Source organism: Mercenaria mercenaria, chromosome 5 (genome assembly GCF_021730395.1).
Source record: "Mercenaria mercenaria strain notata chromosome 5, MADL_Memer_1, whole genome shotgun sequence".
NCBI lineage: Eukaryota > Metazoa > Mollusca > Bivalvia > Venerida > Veneridae > Mercenaria > Mercenaria mercenaria.
This window is the reverse complement of record NC_069365.1, coordinates 90,910,052-90,934,796: the sequence shown is the minus strand read 5'-3', so window position 1 is coordinate 90,934,796 and position 24,745 is coordinate 90,910,052. Positions and strand designations below refer to the sequence as shown.

The 24,745-nt window shown below is 32.9% G+C and overlaps 1 protein-coding gene across 3 annotated transcripts in view; it reads right to left on the bottom strand.

Annotated features, from left to right (window-relative positions):
- LOC123557913 (uncharacterized) overlaps positions 1-24,745 on the bottom strand; it is a 52,151-nt gene that overhangs the window by 19,709 nt on the left and 7,697 nt on the right. For 2 of the 3 annotated variants that reach the window (XM_053544275.1, XM_053544276.1), the window contains exons 4-12: positions 24,074-24,310; positions 23,519-23,737; positions 22,295-22,483; positions 21,326-21,460; positions 20,203-20,343; positions 19,697-19,837; positions 15,651-15,794; positions 14,900-15,037; positions 14,195-14,326 (exon numbers count right to left, since the gene is read on the bottom strand). In XM_053544275.1, coding sequence (XP_053400250.1) covers positions 14,195-14,326; positions 14,900-15,037; positions 15,651-15,794; positions 19,697-19,837; positions 20,203-20,343; positions 21,326-21,460; positions 22,295-22,483; positions 23,519-23,737; positions 24,074-24,310 — 1,476 coding nt within the window. The remainder of the gene's footprint in view (positions 1-14,194; positions 14,327-14,899; positions 15,038-15,650; positions 15,795-19,696; positions 19,838-20,202; positions 20,344-21,325; positions 21,461-22,294; positions 22,484-23,518; positions 23,738-24,073; positions 24,311-24,745) is intronic. The other variant, XM_045349699.2, reaches the window with a different exon arrangement.

The following is a 24,745-nucleotide window of genomic DNA, read 5'->3' as shown; positions in this document are numbered from 1 at the left end:
AATCTTTTAAAGGTGCTAATGAAAATGTTGACATGTGTTAAATATTGATGGTGAAAGTTGTCATAGTCCTAGAAAAATTGCAGATCATTTCAATGAATTCTTCACAACTGTTGCATCCAAACTTGTTGATAAATTACCATGTCCTAGTCAATTATTTGATTTAGATTCTGAAGCTCTGATTGATTTTTATAATGTTAGAAATCCTCATAACAGTGTTTTTGTCTTAAAACATGTGTCTGAGTCCTTTGTCTTAAAAGAATTTAAGAACCTGAAAGCATCAAAGAGTACTGGTTTAGATAAAAACCTGCCAGATTTATGAAAGATGCTGCTGTATTTTTTAAAATTCCTGTTACTTTTATTGTTAATATGTCTATTTCTGAAAACTGTGCACCTGATGACATGAAAGTAGCTAGGGTAAAACCTTTGTACAAGAAAAATAGCAATTTGGAAGTTGGTAATTACAGGCCAGTTAGTATTTTAAGTATTGTGTCAAAAATCTTAGAAAAATCAGTGTATACACAACTTTAAATTTTTTTTAGTTGAAAGCAGTATGTTTTATGAGATGCAGTCTGGTTTTAGAAACTCATATTCTACAGATACTTGTCTAATTCACTTAATGGATCACATTAGAGGTAATAATGCCAAAGGCCTATTCACAGGTATGGTCATGTTAGATTTACAGAAAACCTTTGACACTGATGATCATGAAATTCTATGTGGCAAGTTGAAATTATTGGGTGTCAAAAGCACTGACTGGTTTATGTCATATCTGTCTGGTAGAAAACAAACTATATGTGTCAAAGTGTTTTCTCAGAATACAAACCTGTTACATGTGGTGTACCTCAGGGCAGGATTTTAGGCCCTCTTCTTTTCCTATGTTATGTCAATGATATGGTTATCAGTATTGACCCCGAATGTAAATTAATTTTATATGCTGATGATAGTGCTATATTGTTTGCGCATAAAGATCCAAAGGTAATTTCTTTAAAATTAGGGAAAGTTTTAGAGTCTTGTTCAAACTGGCTGGTGGATAACAAACTATCTCTTCATCTTGGCAAAACTGAATGCATTATCTTTGGCTCAAAATGCAAATTAAAACCAGTAAATAAATTTAACATTGTTTGTAATGGATATAAGATTGAGACCTCTGAGTCTGTAAAATATTTAGGTGTCACTATTGACAGCTCATTATCAGGAGAAAGCATTGTTAATAATATAATAAGTAAGGTAAATTCACGTCTTAGATTTTTGTATCGACAAGCTAAATGTTTAGACTTTAATACTAGAAAGTATTTTATGCTCTGCTTTGATTCAATGTCATTTAGATTATGCTTGTACTTCCAGGTATCCAAACTTAAATAAGGGTCTTACAGATAAGTTACAAATTTGTCAAAACAAGATTGTTAGATTCATAAATGGCATGGAACCGAGGGAAAGCGAAAATCAATTTAGCCTGACTAAAATGTCATTGTTGAATGTCTAAAATAGAAATAAGCAGTTACGTTTGAACCATGTGTTTAAAATTGTCCACGACAAATGCCCTTCATACATGATAGAAAATCTTGTACCTGTCAGAACTGTTCACTCTTATTCTAGAAGGGCCAATATGTACAACTTTGTTCTACCTAAATCATTTGGGAAAGAAAATATATCTTTCAGTTTTAGTGCAATAAAGGATTGGAATTCACTTCCAGACGATCTGAAGAAATTAACTAAATTGAATCAATTCAAACTTTCTGTGAAGAAACATCTTTTAGATTTAGATTTGAGAAACAGTGTGCATTGTTGACATGGTCCAATACATAGTTTTGTGTTTTAATCACATTGGCTAGTTAATTGTGTTTAGGATCTACAAATATATTATAGAAACAGTTTTAGTTTCATAGCTTCCAAATCCCAAAGTCTTTTTTAATTTTTTTGTCTTTGATGTGTTAAATATGTATGTTTTCATTATAGTAAGTATATTTAGCCAATGACCCCATTGGATATAAGCTTTCTAGCTTTTATGGGCCATCCTAGGTTACTACACACTGCTATAATATATACATGTTGCTTCCAATTTAAACTATCTTAGTCTAATTAACATTTGTTTCTATAATATAAAGGTACACATAGTATTAAAAAGCCTAGCTGTGATACAAATTACATTGTGATCTTAGTTAACTAGTTAATATGTGTTTTATTTATGTGAAACTATAACTTTTTAGTTACCCAGCTACTGGATATTTTAGCTTAAATTTGTGTAAATTGAATAAACATCTATCTATTTATCTATCTATCTGTCTTATATTGTAGTAAAGTTATAATCCAAAACAAATATGAAAGAAAAATCCTGCAAAGTGCTTTTATTTATACTTATGATGACGAAAGATTTGACCAATCAAGTCAAAACGTAATTCAATGAAATTTACACATAAATATATTCATTTGTGTGGCTCTAGTTATTCATAGCAGACGTTCAAAGATCAAAATGACTGTTTGACTCAGACTGTTATAAAATATGGATATATATCTCGTCGTGGGTAATGCATATGATTGTCCCCCACCAAATTCAATGTTTAAGTCTTTGACAAGATATAAAGCTGTCGTCAGTGAATGGTCCTGTTCAAAAACAAATACAAGTTATTTTGATAGAAATATTACACTAGAAGCTCTGCTGAAGTGCAAACTCCAGATATTTTACCATTATATTATAGTATCATTCTATTCTTTTGAAATTGAATTGTATGTGAGTCTATTTTATTGTAATTTCAAACACTGTAGTATTTAAACAAATGGTTCTATTTTTCACATACATTTGCGAGCAGCGAGAATAACTAATTTATCAAACAGTCTTAAATTCTTATAAACGCAAACAGGTAAAGTCTTATAGCTTATATCTTATAGCCACAGTTATGGGGTAGGACTTTTAAAAGGCCAATCCCTATCCCTAAGTGTTCTACAAGTAATCCAAGGGACCCTCTTTCATGTCGTTGTATAGCTATTAGACATGTAGTTCATAAAATTTATTGTACCTTGCTTAATAATAGAATAACATCTTGGACAGAAGAGAATAATATTATCTATGAGGGTCAGAATGGTTTTAGAAAAGGCCGTAGCACAGTTGATCGCATTCAGTCATTAACTAGTATTATTGATACAAGAAAAAAATGTAAATTGTCAACCTTTTGTGCTTTCATTGATTTTAAAAATGCATTCGACACTATAAATAGAGAACTGCTGTACACCAAATTGACCAAACTTTGTTTTCGTACAAAATTAATCAATGCTATTAACCTTTACCTTGCTATATTTCTAAAATGGACAAGTCCATCATTCAATTTTGGCAGTACTACTTATTATTCAAAGGGGTGTTCACTGGAAATTTACTGACTGAATAGCGAACAGTGCAGACCATGATCAGACTGCACATCTGTGCAGGCTGATCATGGTCTGCACTGGTCGCAAAGGCAAAACCACTTGCCGCCAGCAGGCTAAAGGCTAAGTAATTCTATTAAAATGTTTTGTATTCTGTGAAACTAAAACATTTCAATACAGATTGGTTTGCTGTCAACACTGGATTAAAACAATGATGTTCATTGTCACCTTTATTATTTAACCTTTATATAAATGATCTAGCTTTAAAACGTAAAGCTAAATATACTGGAATTAACATTGATGGTGGAAATGTTCCTATACTGTTGTATGCTGATATTGACCTACAGAAAATGACCTACAGTGTATGTTAAATGTACTGAACTTATGGTGTGTCAGAAATGTAATGAATGTAAACCCATTAAAGTCTTTGGTAATCCGTCAGTGAATCAGTCAGAATTTATGTTTAGAATTTGTAACACAACTCTTAATTATGTAACACAGTATAAGTATTTAATAGGTGTATTATTAACTCAACATTTCGATTATGCAATAACTGTAAACACTGTTGCACAGTCTGCAAATAGAGCTTTAGGTATGTTAATTGCCCTGTAATGTAATAATGTAACTTCAAAAAAGGGTGCTAGACTATTGTTTTAAAAGACTAGATTATTCAATGTCTTGGAGAAAATATATTCATACTCTTTACCTTTAAAAATGTTGAAATATAAAACTGACAAGTTATCGTAGCTCTAGGCAGGTTAAGACATAACACCAGGAAAACTACATCTTAATTTGGTAATCAACAGTCTGGCCGGTGCATATAAAAGATTTATGTACTAGACATTCGAGGAGGCAAGGCGGCAGAGCCACCAACCGTGGTTCTGCCAACGTAAGTCAAAAATACTATTATGCCTAGTTAGGTTACCTTCCAAATATGTAGATTTCATGAAAGACAACTCAAACATAATTAGTTCTTAACATTTTACAGTAGCTAAATATTATTTGAAAGATGGACACTGAGACAATAAAATTACTTGTTCTAAAATACTTTATTTAACTACCTGAAATTAAATAAACATCAATACGAACTATTGTGTTTTCAATCTTATATATGTGTGTGAAAGTTCTACAACAGGTTTTACAAGTCTGGTAACACTGGAGCCATGTGGCTTTTAGAGATCATTACGCTACAAGGCGATTTTTGGTATCCGATGACCAGGATGTTCTCTGCGAGATTGTTGCGGCCACGTATTACACGAAGTACTCTGCCACTATACATCACGCCGAACTGGGAAGACGACACGAGCCAATAGATCTTCGAAAACGCAAGTAGAAATGTCTATTTTCCTTTTAAAAGTTTTTGGGCATATTTTGGGAGAAAAAATAGTTGAATTCAATCTAGCACGAAATGCAATTCAAAATTAAAACTGTTACTGAAAAGTTTGCCTTCATAAAATTATGTATCATATCAGATTTATGTATAGAAATATTTACAAATCTTGTAGGGTAGGCGAAAATTAAATAAAGCAAAATGAAGCAAAACACTAAAATATATAAAATTTGAAAACTCTGTAAATTAGCTAAATCGGGCAGACGAAAGCTGTCAATATATCATAGTTATAAAACAATTGAAATATTACTTTACAAAGATATCGTCATAGGGTTTTTAGGTTGTTTGATTTTGACAAACCTAATATATGATTTTTTTCAAAAGGTATGCATTAACAAAGCGATGCCTAACAAGAAAGATTTAAGATGAACAGTAGAGTAAACTAAACTGTTTACAAATAAAGAAGAAAAATACCCCCAAAAAAGAGAATAAAATAAAATTACAAATGTAAAGTACACGAAAACAAATTATGCTGCTGGCAGTTTATCTGTCTGAGGATTTTTATTAAAATTACAAGTTGTATGTTATGATAAAATTAAAAGCAAGTTCAGTTGTCAAAGTAACGTGTGGGAAATGTCATTTATGTTATAAAATTTAGATTACACCTGTCAAATATTAGTTAACATGTAGGTAACTGGTCAAATTTGCTTCTGGCAGTTCGCATGTCAAACTATATTTTAACATACCTGTATTCAATTTGAAATTCATAATTCAGACTATACTTGTTTTAAAAGTATTCTGTCATCATATTTTTTTGGAGCATTATTTAGATAAAATGTTTGTATGGGGTTTACTGTTTCAAAAAAAATAAGGGTTCGGATTTTGTAAATAGATGTTGTATATATTTCTGACTTTGAATGTAATATTGTGATTATAGTAAATGTAACGTGGCAGAAACTAAGACCACGGTAGACACAGGAAATGTGTTTGATGATGACCTGTGAGCAGTGACTCACAAAGAACACTAGATTAGTGTTATTTTAGGTATAAAGGCCGTGCAAACAGAAGCATGGGAAACCTATAGAATATACCTACGGAATAGTAGATAAGTATGTCTACGTGACGAACATATATTTTTATTAGCAGTGAACAATATACGTGCATTTTGTCAACGTTTTGTTTTGAATTAATATGTTGATATATTTATCAAATTGACACAATTGATAACTTTTTATGTTAACCGAGCTTGTTGCATGTGTACAAGTTGACAAGTAGTGTGGAACATTATTAAAACTTAATAGATATATAGAGAATATATCTTTGATGTGCACAAGTTATACATATGAAAAGTTAAAAATTATTCGTAAAAAAAGATAAGACCACAATTTGCTGAAATGATACAGTTCATCAAAATAGAATTTAAAACGCATGGTAAAATAAATGTAAATGAAAATAGAAGATGATTAATATCAATATTTTTCTTAAGGGCAAAAATGTTTTTATTAAGGCCTTTCTCCAGCTGTCAGAAAGTTGGTATGTCATGTCCTCTTGTATTGAAACCGTATAGATCTAAATATAAATTATATAATATTAATGTTAAGGAAGTAATAAATTGGGTGCAACTATTTTGTTCAAAATTTCAAAAACACGTAAGGGAAAAGAAAAATGGGCGAAGACACTTGCTATGTGCATAAAAATGCTGTGCAAATTTGTGAAAAATCAGAAGTCATCATGGAAAAAATAAATAAAATGCAAAGCCACAACGGAAATTCTGTGAAAAAAGAAGAAAATAATTCATATTCAGATTGGGGATTTCTTCGAGCTCATGACAAGGAGAATGCAAATAGTCGTTTTCACATGGACTAGCCTTCGAATTAAAAACTCCATGGAAAATAAATCCATAGAAACAATGAATGTTTTACAACAATCATGGTGACAATATAATAAAATCTTTATAAATTTATAACATGCGTCTTGATGGACATATAAGCATGACCTGACAATTTTAGTTTTAGACGGAGAAACTCTTTCAAGATCACAGCCGAACATATAAATGCCATTGGGAATTAACTGTCGAAATTCAATAACAACATGACATTTGCTGATCATACTTTTAGTCAATTTCAGTATATAATAATTCACCGATGAGGTTACACAGTACATGCCGCTTGATGACACAGCCTACAACATGACGATGTCTGCACGTAATACCACTGGGCAACGACGAAACACAGAATAAATAGTCGCGTGGAATTTTATGTACAATTGTATTACCATTTCAAATATTAACCCATCGCGTTTTGAATTTTTGTTAGCTCTGTGTCCATCAATTTTTGTTTTAAATCTGTATATTTGTCGGCAAAAACGGCTGATATTACCAATAAGAAACAAGCATATGTGTTCAAACACCTATTTTTGCATTACAATTTATAACATTCAAAAGTTTCCGAGGATAGTAAAATACCTTTTTTTTATTGTTTTTTTTCGTGAAGAAATGAAGGAATTTGTAATGTAATAATGTAATTTCAAAAAAGGGTGCTAGACTATTGTTTTAAAAGACTAGATTATTCAATGTCTTGGAGAAAATATATTCATACTCTTTACCTTTAAAAATGTTGAAATATAAAACTGACAAGTTATCGTAGCTCTAGGCAGGTTAAGACATAACACCAGGAAAACTACATCTTAATTTGGTAATCAACAGTCTGGCCGGTGCATATAAAAGATTTATGTACTAGACATTCGAGGAGGCAAGGCGGCAGAGCCACCAACCGTGGTTCTGCCAACGTAAGTCAAAAATACTATTATGCCTAGTTAGGTTACCTTCCAAATATGTAGATTTCATGAAAGACAACTCAAACATAATTAGTTCTTAACATTTTACAGTAGCTAAATATTATTTGAAAGATGGACACTGAGACAATAAAATTACTTGTTCTAAAATACTTTATTTAACTACCTGAAATTAAATAAACATCAATACGAACTATTGTGTTTTCAATCTTATATATGTGTGTGAAAGTTCTACAACAGGTTTTACAAGTCTGGTAACACTGGAGCCATGTGGCTTTCAGAGGCCATTACGCTACAGCCCGAACCAAAGCATTTAGAGGTATACCGTATGAAGCTTTTACGAAAATGTACGAGGCCACAGTTGTTCCAGTAATAACTTGTGCACCATCCGTATGGGGTATGATACTTTTTCATGCATCACTGTAGTACAAAATAGAGTTACAAGGTATTTCCTAAATGTAGGTAGGTACACTCCAAATGCTGCAGTTTGTGGTGATATAGTTTGGACGCCAATTTTTTTTATAACTGTTGGAAATCTGTGTTTGCTAATTGGTGTAGACTTAGTAGTACATGTATAATTCAGTCAAGATTGAATAAGAATATATTTGTTTGGTCAGACAGAATGTCAAATAATAAATGTAAGAATTGGAATTAAAAGTCGGTCAAAAGTTTAAACAGAACGGCTGTGATATATTATGTAATATTGAAACAGCATTTCATAAAGTTGATGTATTAAGTAACATGCTACCTAGGAGTAGAGACGTTAACCGTGATACTGCATGGATTTGAATAGGAAGAAATAAGCTTAGACTATAGAAAACATTAAAACATTCAAGTAAAATTTTTATTCAGAGCAATATTGTACAACAGTCTTTAATAGATTATAAGATTCTTTCACTGGTTATAGTTGCAGATGGGAATTTCCGGCCTCGAGGGTAACTGTTTATGCGGTAACGAGGTTCCCACCGAGTTACCGCCTAAACAGTTACCCGAAAGCCGGATATTCCCATCTGCACCTATAACCAGTGACAGAATCTTTTTCTTGCATACCGATATCAAGATATAATAATAAAAATAAAATCAGTCGAACGGCTTTCTTTTTAGAACTATTTCTTATAGCAGCGTATTTAAACAAAGCGCAAGAAATCAACGTCCGTAAACAGGAAAGACGTCATGACGTTTGAAAGACAAATAACAATGATTAGTTCCGGTTTTGTTTTATCACTTCCAGCGTAACGTTATGAATTTTTGATAAAATAACGTACTTTGAATCGAGAAATTTACTATTAGGAACAAAGAGGAACTGTCAAGGTATTGGATTTTTATTTCGTTTTTCGAAATGAAATATAAATAACTACATAAATCTTCTACATATATGTAGTTCGTAATACGTCATTTAAAGCACGAGAGCCATGATTTTTTAGCACCGGTAAAAATACCGGAAATCCCCGTCTGGTATGCAAGAACATACAGGGGTGCACTGACCAAATTCAGATGTGGCCCAGCCCCAATTGGTATTGAGCTAGGACGATATAATGGTATACCGACGGAGGAACGAACCTTCTTTTCACTGTAGAGATTCTGTTGAGGATAAAATATTTGTTCTATTACATTGTCCGTTGTATAGTTCTTTTCGAGCAGGACTGATACAAACAGCTTCAAACTTGAATACAAATTTTATAGACCTAACTGATACTGATAGATTTGGGTATTTACTCTCAATCACAAACTTGTATGTTTAAGTGCCAAAACCTGTTTTAACATCCTAAACACAAGGAAAATAGTACGGTATAGTTGAACTTAAAGCAATGATGCATTTTGTCCTTGGAAACATTATATACTGTATCACATTTAATGTTTAATATTCGTAGAAATTGTTTGCCTTTTTACTTTTGCTCTCATTAAATTTTCACTCAATATCTCACGTCAGCCAAATACACTGCTTCATCAAACGTTTCAGTGCAATCCACTACACTCACTCGATGTTTCACTCAGTACATACTTTAGTTTACTCTACTCCGTTGGACGACCATTTTGTCACAAATTCCACTTTGTCTAGTAGCATCTGTTTATTAAGAATTTAAGCATAAGGTGATAACCTATATTGTGTGACAAGGTCCTAGATCATTTTAAAGAATATAGTTTAGTTTGTTTAAGGTCTGCTTAGGCATTTAGGCATAGCATCAGTCTTCAGGTGTTTTTTTCCCTGATACAGTCTGTCAGTATCCATGCTAAAGGTATGTGTGTGTGTATATAATGTGTAATATCTACATATTGTTCTTATTTGACTGTGAATTGTATAAAATAATTTTAAAGTATTAATATTTTAAATTAATATGAAATTAGGTGCTACCTAAAAGGCAGAGCTCCCTGAAAAATCACAGTGCCCCTTTGAAATTGAAGGAGTGGTGTTGGAATTGTCTGGAACTAAGGATTCGTTTAGGAAGTTTATGTTCTATTAGATCTATTAAAATTATAAGATCCGAAAATATGATTTTTCTAAATGCATGTTTTAGACTGCATCAAATTTAATTCTTGACATGTGAAATATTCGTAATTGTTATTTCGAAATAAAATGGATTAATTATGAAGGCTTAACTTACACTGTTTTTCTAAACGTTGTGAAAATCACTACGCCGCTTTTAAAATTATATGTCATTTAAAACGGTTATTATTTGAAAAAAGATATTTGGATACAAAAATATGAAGATCGTTAGTATTTCAAATCTTTTTGAATTTTGAAAATCCATAAATGAGCAAAAAAGTTATTAAAAATTAAAAATTCTGATTCAATACGCAAACGGTGTTAAAAAACATTTGTTTTGCCAACCACCAGATAAACAGATGTTAACGCGTGACGTCACGGCGATCTCTCCTATTCTGTATATAATTAAATGAAAGTTCGATATAGATTAAAATCTGCACCAAGATAAAGAATGTAAATGTTTGGCAATAAGGACTTAATGTAAAAAGTTAATGTTTCAATTCCAAAGTTAGTAGAAATTACAATTTATGTACTCCTGGAAATGACTATTGTAATTCTTTAAAATGTCATTATTGTCAAATTTTGGTTCTTTCTGAAAGGAAGAATGATTGTGTCTTACTTTCAGTCAAAAATACTGCTATAATAGACGCCTGGTATGGGGAAATTACAATCATTTACATGACTGTACAAAGCTTGTTTTAAACCCAAAGACTAGCAATTTTTAAAAGTTAATGATCAGAATTTTACCTGAGAAAAACAGAGTATGCCGAAATTCTTGAAAAACCCTGTTTATTTACTAAACTTCTAAGTTAACATTTCTATGGCTTTTTATGGTTAATCTTTTGGCACTATAAAACAGGGATGGTAGTAAGAACCTTTTTGATGTTTATTGATAGATCTAATTGATCGCCAATAGTTTTTGTTTTTTAGGTAAACTCTGGTCAGTGTTAATGCTGCCCACATAAGTGGGACTTAACATTTGTTTGAATAAAATTGAAACTAAACTTGTTTTTAACGCTAATGGATGAAATATATGCGAACGGGGAGAAGATCATTATTTGCTTTTCACAGTTCAATGCCTGTTATTTTGATTCTAAAGCTGTTTTTGTTTTTAAAGTTATGTCTACTGACTACTGCACAGGCACTACACTGGAGCCTGACATCAAAACTAAACACTTGTTAAATTTCACATGAATGACTTTAGTTATACAATATTTTCAAAACTGATAATAATAGAAAAAAAACTGAAATAAAAAAAGGAATTGAAAAAAAAATCTGGTCCAGGTGAGATTCGAACGCACGACCTCTGGTTTTCAACGCGAACTCGTTAACCACTACACCAATGTGGAATTATGACGTCATAATGACAAACATAAGTATATATGATAAAGTTTGGTCATGGCAACGTGAGGAAAGTCGTTTCAAAATGAAAATATTGTATTTTATTTCTTTTTTCTTCGTACAAAATGTATTTAGCTCTAAATTTTTATTATCAAACCCGCATTTACATTTTTTATTCAATATTCAAAGCAGTAAGTGAGACGCTTTTATCAACCGTAAACAGTAAGCGTCTACTGACGTCTTTACTGATTAATTACTATGTGCATAGAGCACATGAAAAAATCCGAACAACACCGATTCCAGAAAAGTACCACGAATTTTCAACTCGATAGTATACACAGTTAGATCTCTCTATTCTTTTTCTTGTTCATACGTGTAACCGTAATGCGACGCTGTCGGCGCCGCTTCGCGGCGCCGGTAGCTCTGCTATTACATGTTTGACGTGCGGGAGTGAAATAAAGCTATTACTTAAAATTAATAATACATAGAGGATATTTGTTTGTTTTGAGTTAATATGGAATATATCTCACTGAGAAGTGAGAAAATTTCAAATATTTTCACGAGCGCGTAGCGCGAGTGAAAATGTGAAAATTTGCTCACTTCGAGGTGAGATATATTCCATATTCACGAAAAACAAACAAATTTTCTTTTTATTTTATGCTCAATTACGTTGAGAAAAGCATTTTGCAACTGTTTTAAACTCAGCGCGGGAAACAGACGCGCGTATACAGACATGACGTCAGACGTGATGTGACGTTATAAAGACGCATGCAACATAAAGTTCCATTTTATTTTATATTTTGCTGCATAACGGTATGAAATTCTCTTTAAGTAAAAAATTTGAATCGAGAAATATACTATAAAGAACAAAGTGCGACTACAATTTTCATCCTGTTTTAAGCAAATAATTTAAAATTCATACTGAATGTATAAGGGGCGGAGCTCATATCTCTCACAGTGTGAAAATATAGATTTCATATTTTCACAGTGTGAGCGATGAGATATGAAAATATTTAACTGATAGAATACAGTATTTCATTAGTTAGCATAAAATAAACTAGTGTAATAAAGCTTTGACGTCGACGTCGTTTAAACTGTAGAGGACGTTGGTCAAATAGACTTGTATATAATAGTTAAAGAAAGTAGAATTATAGATGTTTCGGCAGCAAAAGCTAACCTGTGATAAAAAGAATATTACATTAATTTTGTGACTTTCCACATTGAATATATTAAACTCGTTGAATAAAATTGATAAAATGCTCGGCGGAGCCTCGCATTTTATTATTTTTATTCAACGAGTACTTCTTTTAAGAAAGGTTTGCATGATTTTTTATGTGTAAATGCAACTGTGTTATATTTCTATTCATGCAGAGTGAGACTATAATAAACATATCTTATCTTATCTTAGCTTTACTGCAATTGTGAAAAAAAAGCAGCATGGCATATACATGTATTCCCACTGATATACAATATTTGTTTTATACATTCTAATCTGTCTTCCATTTGTATTTAAAAATAATGGGTTTGGAAATTATAAAATTGTCATTCCTAGTTGTTTGTGACTTCCACACCTCATAATTCGGTTAGTGCAAGTCGTTCTTTTTTTTGTCATGCAACTACCATGCAAAGTGCCTAATATCACTTGCCTGATATTTTTTATATCAGTCCATTGACCTGATATCAAAATCAAGCTCCTCCTATATTGACGGACTAGTTTTCACGTCAGTGTCCTTTCAGATTGAATTCAGTATTACAGAGTCCAGTTTTAGGTTTTGCATAGCTTTTTTTCTAAACAGATTATTTAACCTCAACTGGTAAGTTAACTATGCCTGTCTCCACTTTCATCAGGCAGATAGTAGTTCGTAAAGACGCTATTATGTAACGTTCATCATGTCATCACAATGTTTGCATCATCAAACATGGATCGGTTCTTGGAAAGGATAATGATACACTTGAAACTAAACTTATTCTTGATTTATTCCTTATATAAGGCATTTATCTTTATTAAGTTGAAACAAAAATGATTGTTTTAATTATAATTCTAAGTACAATGTAAATTTAGTGATTTTAAAATCTTTAAATTCTTTGTTACTGTGTCCAGAGCTGGAACTGAAATTTTCAATGTTAATTGAATATGATGTATAGTTGCCCGAGTCAAATGTTAAAAGTGTAGAAATAAAGCATGTTCTGATTTATTCAAGAGGATGATTTTATTATTTTGCGCAGGTAAGAGTCTATTATATTTTTAGTTTCTATAAGAATATCAGAAAGTCAATAAGCATTGTCCAAGTTGAAATCAAATTGGCTGCCATATTGTTTCGTTCAGATGTTTCAGGAGCAGATGAATTTTTAAATCCGTAAAATATGAATTTATTTTTTTTTCTTTCAGAAGTTAATACATTTGTATTACAAAATAAGAGATGAGGACATATGTTATTCTAGGCAGGTTGTATAAGTTTCTTAGTTGTGTGTGTGTGTTTCAGTAAAAAGAAAGTGACATATACAGAAACAGCGCGTCAAGCGGTTACTGATGTTGAATTTCATGCAAATACTTTTTCGGTCAACCGCTTTAATTTGTTGTTCAGATAAAAAACATGGAGATTTGAACCTAAGATTTTTCGTCGTCCAATATGGAATATATTGTATCTTATAAGGGATTTGCTCGACGGTCACTTTAAATGAGAACGGCTGACTTGAAGAGAATGTAGGGACAGAATATTAATCAGCAATATTAATAAGTAATGACGCTGATGGTCACTACAATTAGTAAATTCTTAATCTCAAAGATGTTTGTCAAGCTAGACAACATTTACTATAACGAAAGCAGTAATTTTCTTATCTCGGAAACTTTATCAAATGAAGAAACTTTAATCTTTCCTTAGGCTTACCTTGACTGCATGTGTCTCCCTTCCAACCTGACGTGCAGTTGCCACATGTTCCATTGACTTTATCACATATATCTACGCAGTTTGGATTGCATAAACTTCCGCAGTTTATTCCAAATGTATAATCATCGCATTCTGTGTTTATTGTAAGATAAAACAGGTCGTATGTAAAAAAGTAAGGCAAAATGTTTGAATTTTTATTACACGGATTCCCAAAATCCAAAAGAAACAATTTTGTTCAAGTGGTGACCCCCTGTATTTCTGTGGAGGGTCAGTAGATTTCCATGTCATTCTAGAATAAAAATATGTGGTCGGTAAATCAAATCAATTATAGGGTTTGTTAGTGACCCTCCACGAAAATATGTAGTGTCAGTTTGACCAATAGAGGGACTCGGCAAACGCCTCGACCCCCATTAACCATACTGACCCGCAAACCTAATAATTAACATGTCTTTATACTACATTTACTTCCATTCAGACATGAGTATCCGTTTTATGGTAACCGACCCTTCACGTTTCATCATTTCATTTCTTAAGATATTGTTAACTTCCCGCAATCACACAACTAAAATAATGCTGAAAACTCCCAATCAGTTAATATATATATGAATGATTAAATAAATTAACCGAACAAGCAATCAATCATTTTTTTTTTCAGTCACTTGTAATAGATAGAATAGAATAAGATAGACCTGAATATACGTATACCTTGTGTGCATCTAGAAGTATATTTGTATCCCGCTAAACAACCCCCTTCACAAAAACCAGTCGTCTTACTGCATGTACCAGAGAGACATTTGCCACACTTTGTCTCGCAATTTCTATTCCAAAACCCATTATCACACTCTAAAAGACAACAATATAAATAAAATTAACATTAAAATGCAAATGTATACTGGTTAATTAACAGGATCCGTTAAATCAGTTTCAAGCATTACATATGACTTACCCATGTTATTTTATTATTATTATTATTATTATTATTATTTACTAGATTTTTATAGCGCTCTTTTCATCTATAAAATAAACGTTCAAAAGTGCTACATACAAACTACATATCACACGATGATATGGATTTTCTAGTCTTTTTCGATTTCAATTGTTCAAACATCTCCCTTTTGATCTCCTTTTGGTATTAACACACGTTGTTATAAATATTACCATGCATGGTTTTAATAAAGGGACTTTTAACAATAAATGCAATCCTAATCTGAAATTAATCATATGTGTTCGTGTGTTTGTGTGACTGGCAAGAGTATTTTGTAAATGTACCGTCTTTTCTAAAAGCAGTCGGCCCGACGAGTGCACTGTATAGTAGGTGATATACACTTGCAACAAAAGTATAATAAAACTAATGTGTATACTGAACATGTTATCAGAATCGAGCTACAACATAGGAAGCATAGGTAACAGGTCATTTAAAAACAGAGGTATAATAATATATGTCCAAATCGATTACCTTTATCACACGTGTTCCCTTCGAACCCTGTCGCACATCCAAGTAAACATGTCCCGTTAACATGATGACAGTTGGTAAATCCTCCATAACAGTTTACACTACATGAAAGTGTGCAGCTTACCCCGTACCTGCCAGATGTGCATTCTACAAAGAAGATCAGACTTTGGTGGTATTTTGTGTTGGGTATCTAGTCTTGTTTGTTGTTGGCATTTTATTAACTGTCCATCTCGTATTTTGTGTTGCGTATGTAGTCTTGTTTGTTGTATGCATTTTATTAGCATTGTCTTGTCTAACTCGTTGGGAATAGGGCAAGTGCGAGGTTGGCATATCCTAAACGCGTTTAAACCTCCAATTTCCTTTATATAGGTAACTGACCGTTCCAAGGCGGTGCCCCTATTTTCAACTTGTTTTCTGTCTGTCTTGTATTTTGTGTTGCGTATGTTGTCTTGTTTGTTGTTAGCGGTTTTTTCCTCTTTCTCCCCACTTCCTCTATCGCCCCAATCCTTTCAATTGCACTCCCTTGCTTTGGCGTTCCCTCCCCCTTTTCTAAGTTATCGTGCCCACCTTAATATTGGCTGTCGGAATCCTAAGGCGGTGCCCGATTGTTGTTTTTTCCTGCTTATATGTGTGCGTTTGTGTGCTTGTGCGTCTGTGTGTCTTGGGCGGTGTCCTACAGTGTTGTTCTTAATTGTCTGTTTATCAGTGTTAGTTAGTTGTGTGTGGGTGTGGATGTATTTGTCTTTGGTACATGAATGTCTGCTGTACTGTGGTTTACGTTGTAGTGCAACTGTGATTAAGGAACGTGGCGTTCCCTTTGTATATTCATCCTTGTTCTACTTTCCCTTTCAACCCCCTCCCCTATCCCCTTTCTACCCCTTACCACTTCCTCCCCCTCTATCTATATTTTGCATAAAATTAAAATGTACTTGTTGGATTTTTTAAGGAACCCGTCTGTTATATTTTTCCGTTAAAGCTTCGTTTTGTTGTGGGCCTACTTTGCAAATTAAGTGTTCACTTAAAATTTCTATTTTTGTTTGAAAACAAAATAAAACAAAGCTGACATATGAAATATTTAATTAGGATTAAATTGATCACGTTATAACCAATATTGTTTCAATGATAATAACAAGACATACTGTTAAGTATCCAACAGCATAATCATTATCAATATTCAATATAACGACACACTTGGTGTTTTCTAAATAAATATCTATACGAAACACCACAATAAATAAAATACAATGTTTCATATACCAGAAATTAATTAAACATAGATCTAATTGATAAATCACATACAATAACAAATGACATTGTAGATCTATTATTACAAACTATTAAACCTCGGGTATTAGCTTAAATGTTAACTTTAAAGACAAAATTTTTTAATAGGGATTCAATTCTTAAGGGAGGGTGGGAGAAAAGAAATTTTGACGTGATCAAACTAATAGAAAAAAAACAGAATGAAGCGCCAAATCCAGAGAAATCTATATATTTACCTGTGAACAACCTATCAAAATAGGGATTACAATAATCCTAATAACCAATCAATTTAAAATTTAAATAATCCGTTGACCAACCAAATAAATTGGCACAACAATAAGAACTACTTGATTATGAAAGGAGAAAATTTTTTGTTCCACATAATTAATCGATTTTACTGTAAAGAATAAAATACGCTAAATGCGTGGCTCTGAGGCTGTGTTTTGTGGTGCTCTGTGCTTCCGAGAAATCTACCCTTACCTATTATCTTTTGAATTCCAGCACAAGGTATCAATATCGCGATGACATGCTGTCAACACTTGCGTTAACGCTAAACTATCAATCGGGATGCACAAATTATGCCAAAATTATACTTTGCCTTCTTTGAAATTTTGAGGTTTACTTTGATGATGTTTGGCTGAAAAATATAACTCTTTTTTTAACAGTTATTACCTTAAAGGGGTTGTCTTTGCGTTTGTAATCTCGCTGTTCCTTTGAGTGTTTGCATAAGTCTACAATGTCATATACTTTGTATGTGACTTTGATCAAGTGCTCTACGTGTTAGCATGTAGTAATAACGATGGAAATCTAACTTGCAGAAACGTACGTACAGACATAACATATAAAAGGCACTTTACAGCCTCGTTACAATTTCATCTGAGTCATGGCGATACAGAATTGTGTAGCTGATTATTTGCTTTTAATATTCATGCAAATTGGAAAAGGCAACACAAGAAAAGTGACCTAAAATAGTTTACAGACTAAACAGGAAAAACTCGATGTTGTCTTTGACCTCAAAGTATGACATTGACCTTTGAGCATGGGGTCTGGGTCTTGTGCATAACATACTGTCTCATTACGGTGAAAATGTGTGCTAAAAAGTATGTAAAATTTCTAATTGATGACAGAGTTATAGACCGGATAGGGAAATATCGTTTGACCTATGACCTCCGAATGTGACCTTGATCAATTCTTGAGCAAGGGGTCTTGGTGTTTTGTATGGAAAGTTATCTCTTTATTGGGAATATTTGTGGCAAAAAACATTAAAATCCATTGATGGATAGCAAAGATACGGACCGCAGAGGAAAAAAAACTATTGAACTTTGACCTTCAAGTGTGACGTTGAGATTTAAATTAGGTATTATTATTGTAAACATTGAAGTCAAGTAATGTTAAAATCCCTTGATGGATGACACAGCTATTCGCCGGACAGAAAGAAGTCTTTTGACTTCTGAGTGTGACCATGACCTTTAGGCTAGGGGTCTGGGTTTGTGTATGACATATCATTTGGGATACATTTGTGCTAATAAATATTAGAATTTCTTCATGTCTGACATAGTGATAGATGTCTTCTTGACATCTGACCTCCTAGACCTTAGAGCTAGGTGCCCGGGTCTTGCGCATGACACATTGTCTCATTATGGAGAACATTTGTGCCAAGTAATATTAAAATCTCTTGATGGACGACATAGTAATGGACTGAAAACGAAATTGCAGTCGGACGGAATAACAGACGGAAAAACGCGGAGCCTATAGCCTATAGCCTCCGAAACTGGTAAAAAAATCTCCCCGTACTTGGATTCAATGTTGTTATATTTTCTGGTCCTTCGGGATCATGGAGGAGTCTGTTCAACATAATGTGTAATAGAGTTCCGCTTAAGCCTGTGCTAGTGGGCATGAGAGGTGTCGCACATTTCATTACCTCTCGCGAACAGACTCAATCAATCCGAGCTTGCTATTATTCTTCTTGGTTGCATTCTTTGCTTCCAAATGATCTTTTTACAGATTTTATTGAACCAGTAATGATAACGTCGCAAAATTTACAAACACCAGAAATTGCATCCGAGTTCATTATTAATCCAAATATGAAAAAATTCACACCTGTATTTTAGAAAACAGTCCAATTTACTATTCAGGATATATTTCTACAACGTTTCCGGGCTGGTCGGAGGAAAATTTAGCCTATTGTTTCAACAAAAGGGTTAAGCGTCCCCATTACAACAAATTTTGAAGAGGACCTTATAACTATGCTATTGACCAAGTTCAATAAAAATCCATCAACCTGCATATGAGATGAAGTCATTTAAAGGTTTTATATTTTTGCTCTAGCGGCCATTTAAACCACTAGAGAATTAATGAACTAGAGAGAGGACTTTTCAGTGACCTAGTGTGATGAAGATCCATCAAGCGGTTCATGAAAAAAAGTCGCTTAAATGTTTTATTTCTTTTTTTTAGGTCAAGAGCTACCATTTATTGAACTTTTATAGAAACTCTTATAATGAGGCTACAGACAAAGTTTAATAAAGATATTTGAAGGCGTTCATAAGAAGAAGTCGTTTAAAGGTTTTTCTCTGTTTAGCTCTACTTGTCCCTGAAAGGGGCCAAATAACCCCTACTGAGACTTCAACTACCGTCCATGAACAGGCCTAATCAAACCGAGCCTGCAACATTTTCTTTTTTGTCGTGTTGAGCGACCTGTGGATTTTCCACGTTTTCTATTTTTGAAACAGAACCATGATACTAACAGCTCATAATTTCGATTCAGGTGAGCAAAAAATACAATATACCTTCGTCGCATTTGTTTCCTTGATACCCATCACTGCATCCTCTTTCGCAATATCCGTCAGATTTTCGACAAACATCTCCATCTTTACAGTTACCACTGCAGTCGAGCGAACATTCTCTGCCATATGTACCATCCAGACATTCTATGTATAATACATCTTATCGTGAAAAATACTATAACATGCACATTTTTGCGCCTTACAATTTGAAAATACGACTATTGAAATTATTTCCATTTCAGTGAACGTCATTGATAATTTAACAAATAAACATAACCCAATAAATAAAAATCTAAAATATATTGATGTTTACAATGACTTCTCATTTTACGCATTTTCCAGGCGCTGCTTCTTAATGTTGTTTCACTTTAGTAAAAAGCATGCGATTATAAAAAGGCGCAGACAGCTTTTTAATGTTATTTTAGTTATTAGAATCCTCCTCTATATATTTTATTTTAATTTATATCTATTGCAGTATATCTATTGCAGTATATTTTATATATATATACCAGTATTACAGAGCCGAGTGTCCATGTATCCATCCCGACATCCGGATGGACAATATCCGGTTACTACATCACACGACTGGGAATTCCTGCACTGACCACATTGATTTGTACAATATTCACCCCATTGAAATTCTGCACAGTCTGTAAAATTAACAGCTTTTAAATTAAAAGTTTTAAGCTAAACATTAGCTACGTCATATTCCGGGACAAAGTTAAAAAATCGCATGTTTTTTCATTCCGTATAATTTGGTTTAGTTGTTTCATTTAAAGAATTACTCTGACACAATAACAACAACAACAAGTAAATGTGCAATAAAATCGGCACCTCTCCGGTATTAATGTTCAAGCATAATGCACGTCATATTAGCGTTAATAGTAAAATAATTTTAGATCCTCTTTTGCATAACATTGTTTTATCAATATTTCTATATACGAGTACTCTTAAATACGCCTGTCAATTAGAAATGCAAAATGAATTTCTACAACAATCAAAAGGATTTTTGAAAATATCTCCATTATTGGTCATAAATTTTCTTTCAAAGTGTCACTGTCCAATAGGAGAGATCGTGTATGTATAAAAATCCGTTATATTTTCTATTTTTAGAACTGATAAGACAGAGATCGGGTGGGCAGACGCCGAACGTCCTAAACTTTTTTAAAACACTAATTAGCTCTATATCATTTTTTTTTTGATCAATTGAAAGGTTATAAAACGAGCAATTTACTTTTAATTATCATTTCGAAATAAAATGGATTTATTATGAACGCTTAACTTACAGTGTTTTTTTGAAAAGTTTTTTAACATCATTACTCCGCTATTAAAATTGTATGTCATTTAAACCGGTTATTCATTTTTAAAAAGATATTTGAATATGAAAACAGGAAAATTGTAAGTATTTCAAAACTTTTTAAATTTTAGAAATCCATAAATGAGCGAAAATTAAAAATTGCGATCCCACATACAAACGATGTAAAAGCATTGTTTTTGCCCATCACCAGATAAACAGATATTAATGCGTGACGGCACGGCGATCTTTCCTATTTGGTTTTATTACTGATATCTAAGTATCTTGAAGTCTCTGAAAAAGTCTAAGAAAGTACTTCTGCTGTTGTTCATACATACTGTTAATGCACTCGTCTCCTGGGCCGGTCCATCTCCCTTCGCAGCCGGAAGTGCACACTCCTGATACTTTATCTTCTATCGTCTTGCAGCGACATTCTTTTGAGCAGTCATAGCCACATTTCCCCGCCGTGCAATCTAAAATAAATGAAAGCTTTGACTGACAAAAAAAAAGTATTCGGAACTTGGATTAAAGCGCGAGATATACTTTCATTTTTTATCGGCAGAAATCTCACCAGTTGTATACGCAATGGTGCGGTAGCTCATATCCTTCGTCAGTTATCCCTTAGGTATCACCACTTCATGCATAGAACAGAGAAATGTCTTATTTGTGTGATCGCAATTTCAACGAATACTGACGAGTTTTATGTTTGAATTGCTGGTAATGCTGAATATTCTAACTGACCGTCTAATGGCTGTATACAAAAGGTAAAATCATTCCACCTGAGTATGCACTTTACTTAACATGCTTTATATTACACATTTGGGCTACACAATAACCACATTCAGTTGTAATTATATCCTTTGTGTTGTCTGATATTTGACAAACTCGTCCTCTCGTTTTGTGGTACCAACCACAATAAAATAAAATGTTTTGTTAATTTTGAATTGCCAGTCTCGTTTTGTTGACACCACAGAAACAACAGAAAGAGAAATGCATCGACCGAACAAAAGAACGACACTTAAGTACAGACTCAAATATCGGTTTCTTTCGTTCCGTTGCTGTGGCGGGAGCGACAGAACCAGACAAAAAGAAAAATATGTTGTTTTTTTTTCGCCACCGCAAGACCGGTGTATTTTGGCAAACACATAAATAATTATCTCATTCGCCTGCTCCAGTTATAATTGTCATCTTAAATCAAGCACTGTGATATTTCTACAATGATTTCATTCTAAAAGATTTTTCATTGTATCAGTTCATAATATATGTCGAACTAAATGTGATACAAGTTGTTTCTTTAACGGCCTTACCTCCGTAAATTTCCAATTCGCAGATAACTGTTGGAGATCCAGAAGATCTTTTAAACTTTACAAACTGTCCTGTCGCCTGCAGGGTTACTTTGAGATTTGGGTTGTTGTTACCAGTATCATCGTGAACAACATCAGCATCGGCGTCCCCCGTGGTGTTCGAAATATTTAACTGGTAGTACCTGATACGGTCTGCACTCAGAAAAGTAAAACAATTTATGAACAATGATTTCTGAGAAAACTGTGTGCGTTTTAATAACCCATGAGTCATCGCTTTGTTTACATTACTGTGTCTATTAATTATGTATTTTTCACCATTTATGCGTTACAATTCAAATGAAGAATCAACAATTTAGTAATGATACTTTACAATCATTTTGTTAGTTAAATCCATCAGTTAAGGTATCATTAACGATCTCAAATAAGATGCTAAACAAAACAAGTGTACATCAAATTCCCAGCATTAAAGTGGATCAGACACTGTTGTATGGAACGCCTAAACTGCCTTTGCATGATATTTATTAGTTCGTCATGTGCTATTTCCAATATATTCTGTACAAATCATAAATTGTTGTGTAGATAAAGCAGATAGTTTGTACATTTGCTAGTTTGTCCTGTACATATTTAGTTTGTGCTGTACAATTAATAGTTCGTCATGTGCATTTTCAAATATATTCGGTACAAATCATAATTTCTTTTGTAGATAAAATAGTTTGTTATGTATATTTACAAGTTTGTCCTGTACATATTTTAGTTTGTGCTGTGAATTGACTAGTTTGTGCTGTACAATTAATAGTTCTCCATGTGCATTTTCCAATATATTCGGTACAACTCATAATTTGTTATGCAGATAAAGCAGTTTTTTATGTATATTTATTAGTTTGGACTGTACATATTTTTGTTTGTGCTGTGCATTCACTAGTTTGTGCTGTACAATTAATAGATCGTCATGTGCATTTTCCAATATATTCGGTACAAATCATAATCTGTTATGCAGATAAAAGTGTACCAGACGAACTAGTAAATGTATACGACAAACTACTTTATCTACATAACAAATTATGATTTGCACCGAATATACTGGTAAATTCACTAAAGATTTGTACAGAATATATTGGAAATGTCACATGACGAACTGATAATTATCAAGCAAAAGCAATAAAGGCGTTCCATACTATTGTAAGATACATTTGGTGGGGTTGACAAATCAAAATAAAAACTACTTACTGTCGTTGAATTTTGTTATACTTATATGTTTTATAAACGACAGGTGCCCTAAGTTCACAGTTAACCAGTCAGCTGTTTGGGATGAACTGTGTTCAAGAGCAAAACAATAATCCCATGCATTATTTCTCAATACTCCGTCAACTGCATTTGTAGATGGATAACGGTTTTCATCAAACGGTGAACTAAATTCTAAATTTTTCATAAATGCCAAATTTCGACCTGTATGAATTAAACATGGATGAATTAATTCTTAATCCAGACAATATGCATCCAATAAAGAATTTAAAACTATTTATACCAAAGAACAATATCGAATTAGCTAGTGGAATCACGCCAATATCAACATTAACAAAAATTTAGCGACTGAAAATGTTTACTTCACAAGTTTATTTATTGTCTCTAAGTAAGGAAGAGATATACATTGAATTTGTATAGTCTACTCCAGAACACTTTTCGAAAAGTATACAAGACCTACAGTTCTTATTCAAAGACCTTAAAGATTTGAAAGCCGTAGCTTGTTATTATTTATTTAAATTATTTACTCATATATCTTACCACCGTTTATTCTGACGTCACAAAGCACAAGCTGTGTGTCTGTTTTAGCTAGCTGTATTCTGACCAGGTTGCCTTCAAGTGGTTTATCACATGTGACATGGATGCTCATGTTGGAAGGGGCATAATTACTGTGTTGGTAGCACAACTGTACATTTGATGCGGGAGGATAGTACCCTCCGTCGGTAGCCTTGTTTGCCGGGGCGTTTTCTACTGTAACTTTAAATCCTTTGAAGTTATCTGTATAACGATATAAATGGAGGTTATGATGTCTGTACGCGTACGTGTAAATACTACCCAAAGTATTTTCGGTCTGCTGTTATAACTAAGACACCTGCATCCGAAATGATAAATTTTTATAAAATAAAATTAAAAATAGCAAAGATTTACAGTTACCGATAGTGAAACATTGATGTAAAACAGATGGACTTCGTTATGCATACTCGTGAAATATGAAATTTAATCACGTGAATTTTTTTGTATGATATTTCATAAACATTTTTCTCTGTTTTCAAAATCTAAATTTGTGATGTAGTCCCACGACTTAAACGTTCATAAAACAATTTTTGTAAATGCAAACACTACAGTAAGAAGAAGAATATTCGCGGTAGGAATTGACATGAATTCAAGTTTTGCGCATTTAGATGCTACAAAATAACAATATTTCATGCGCAT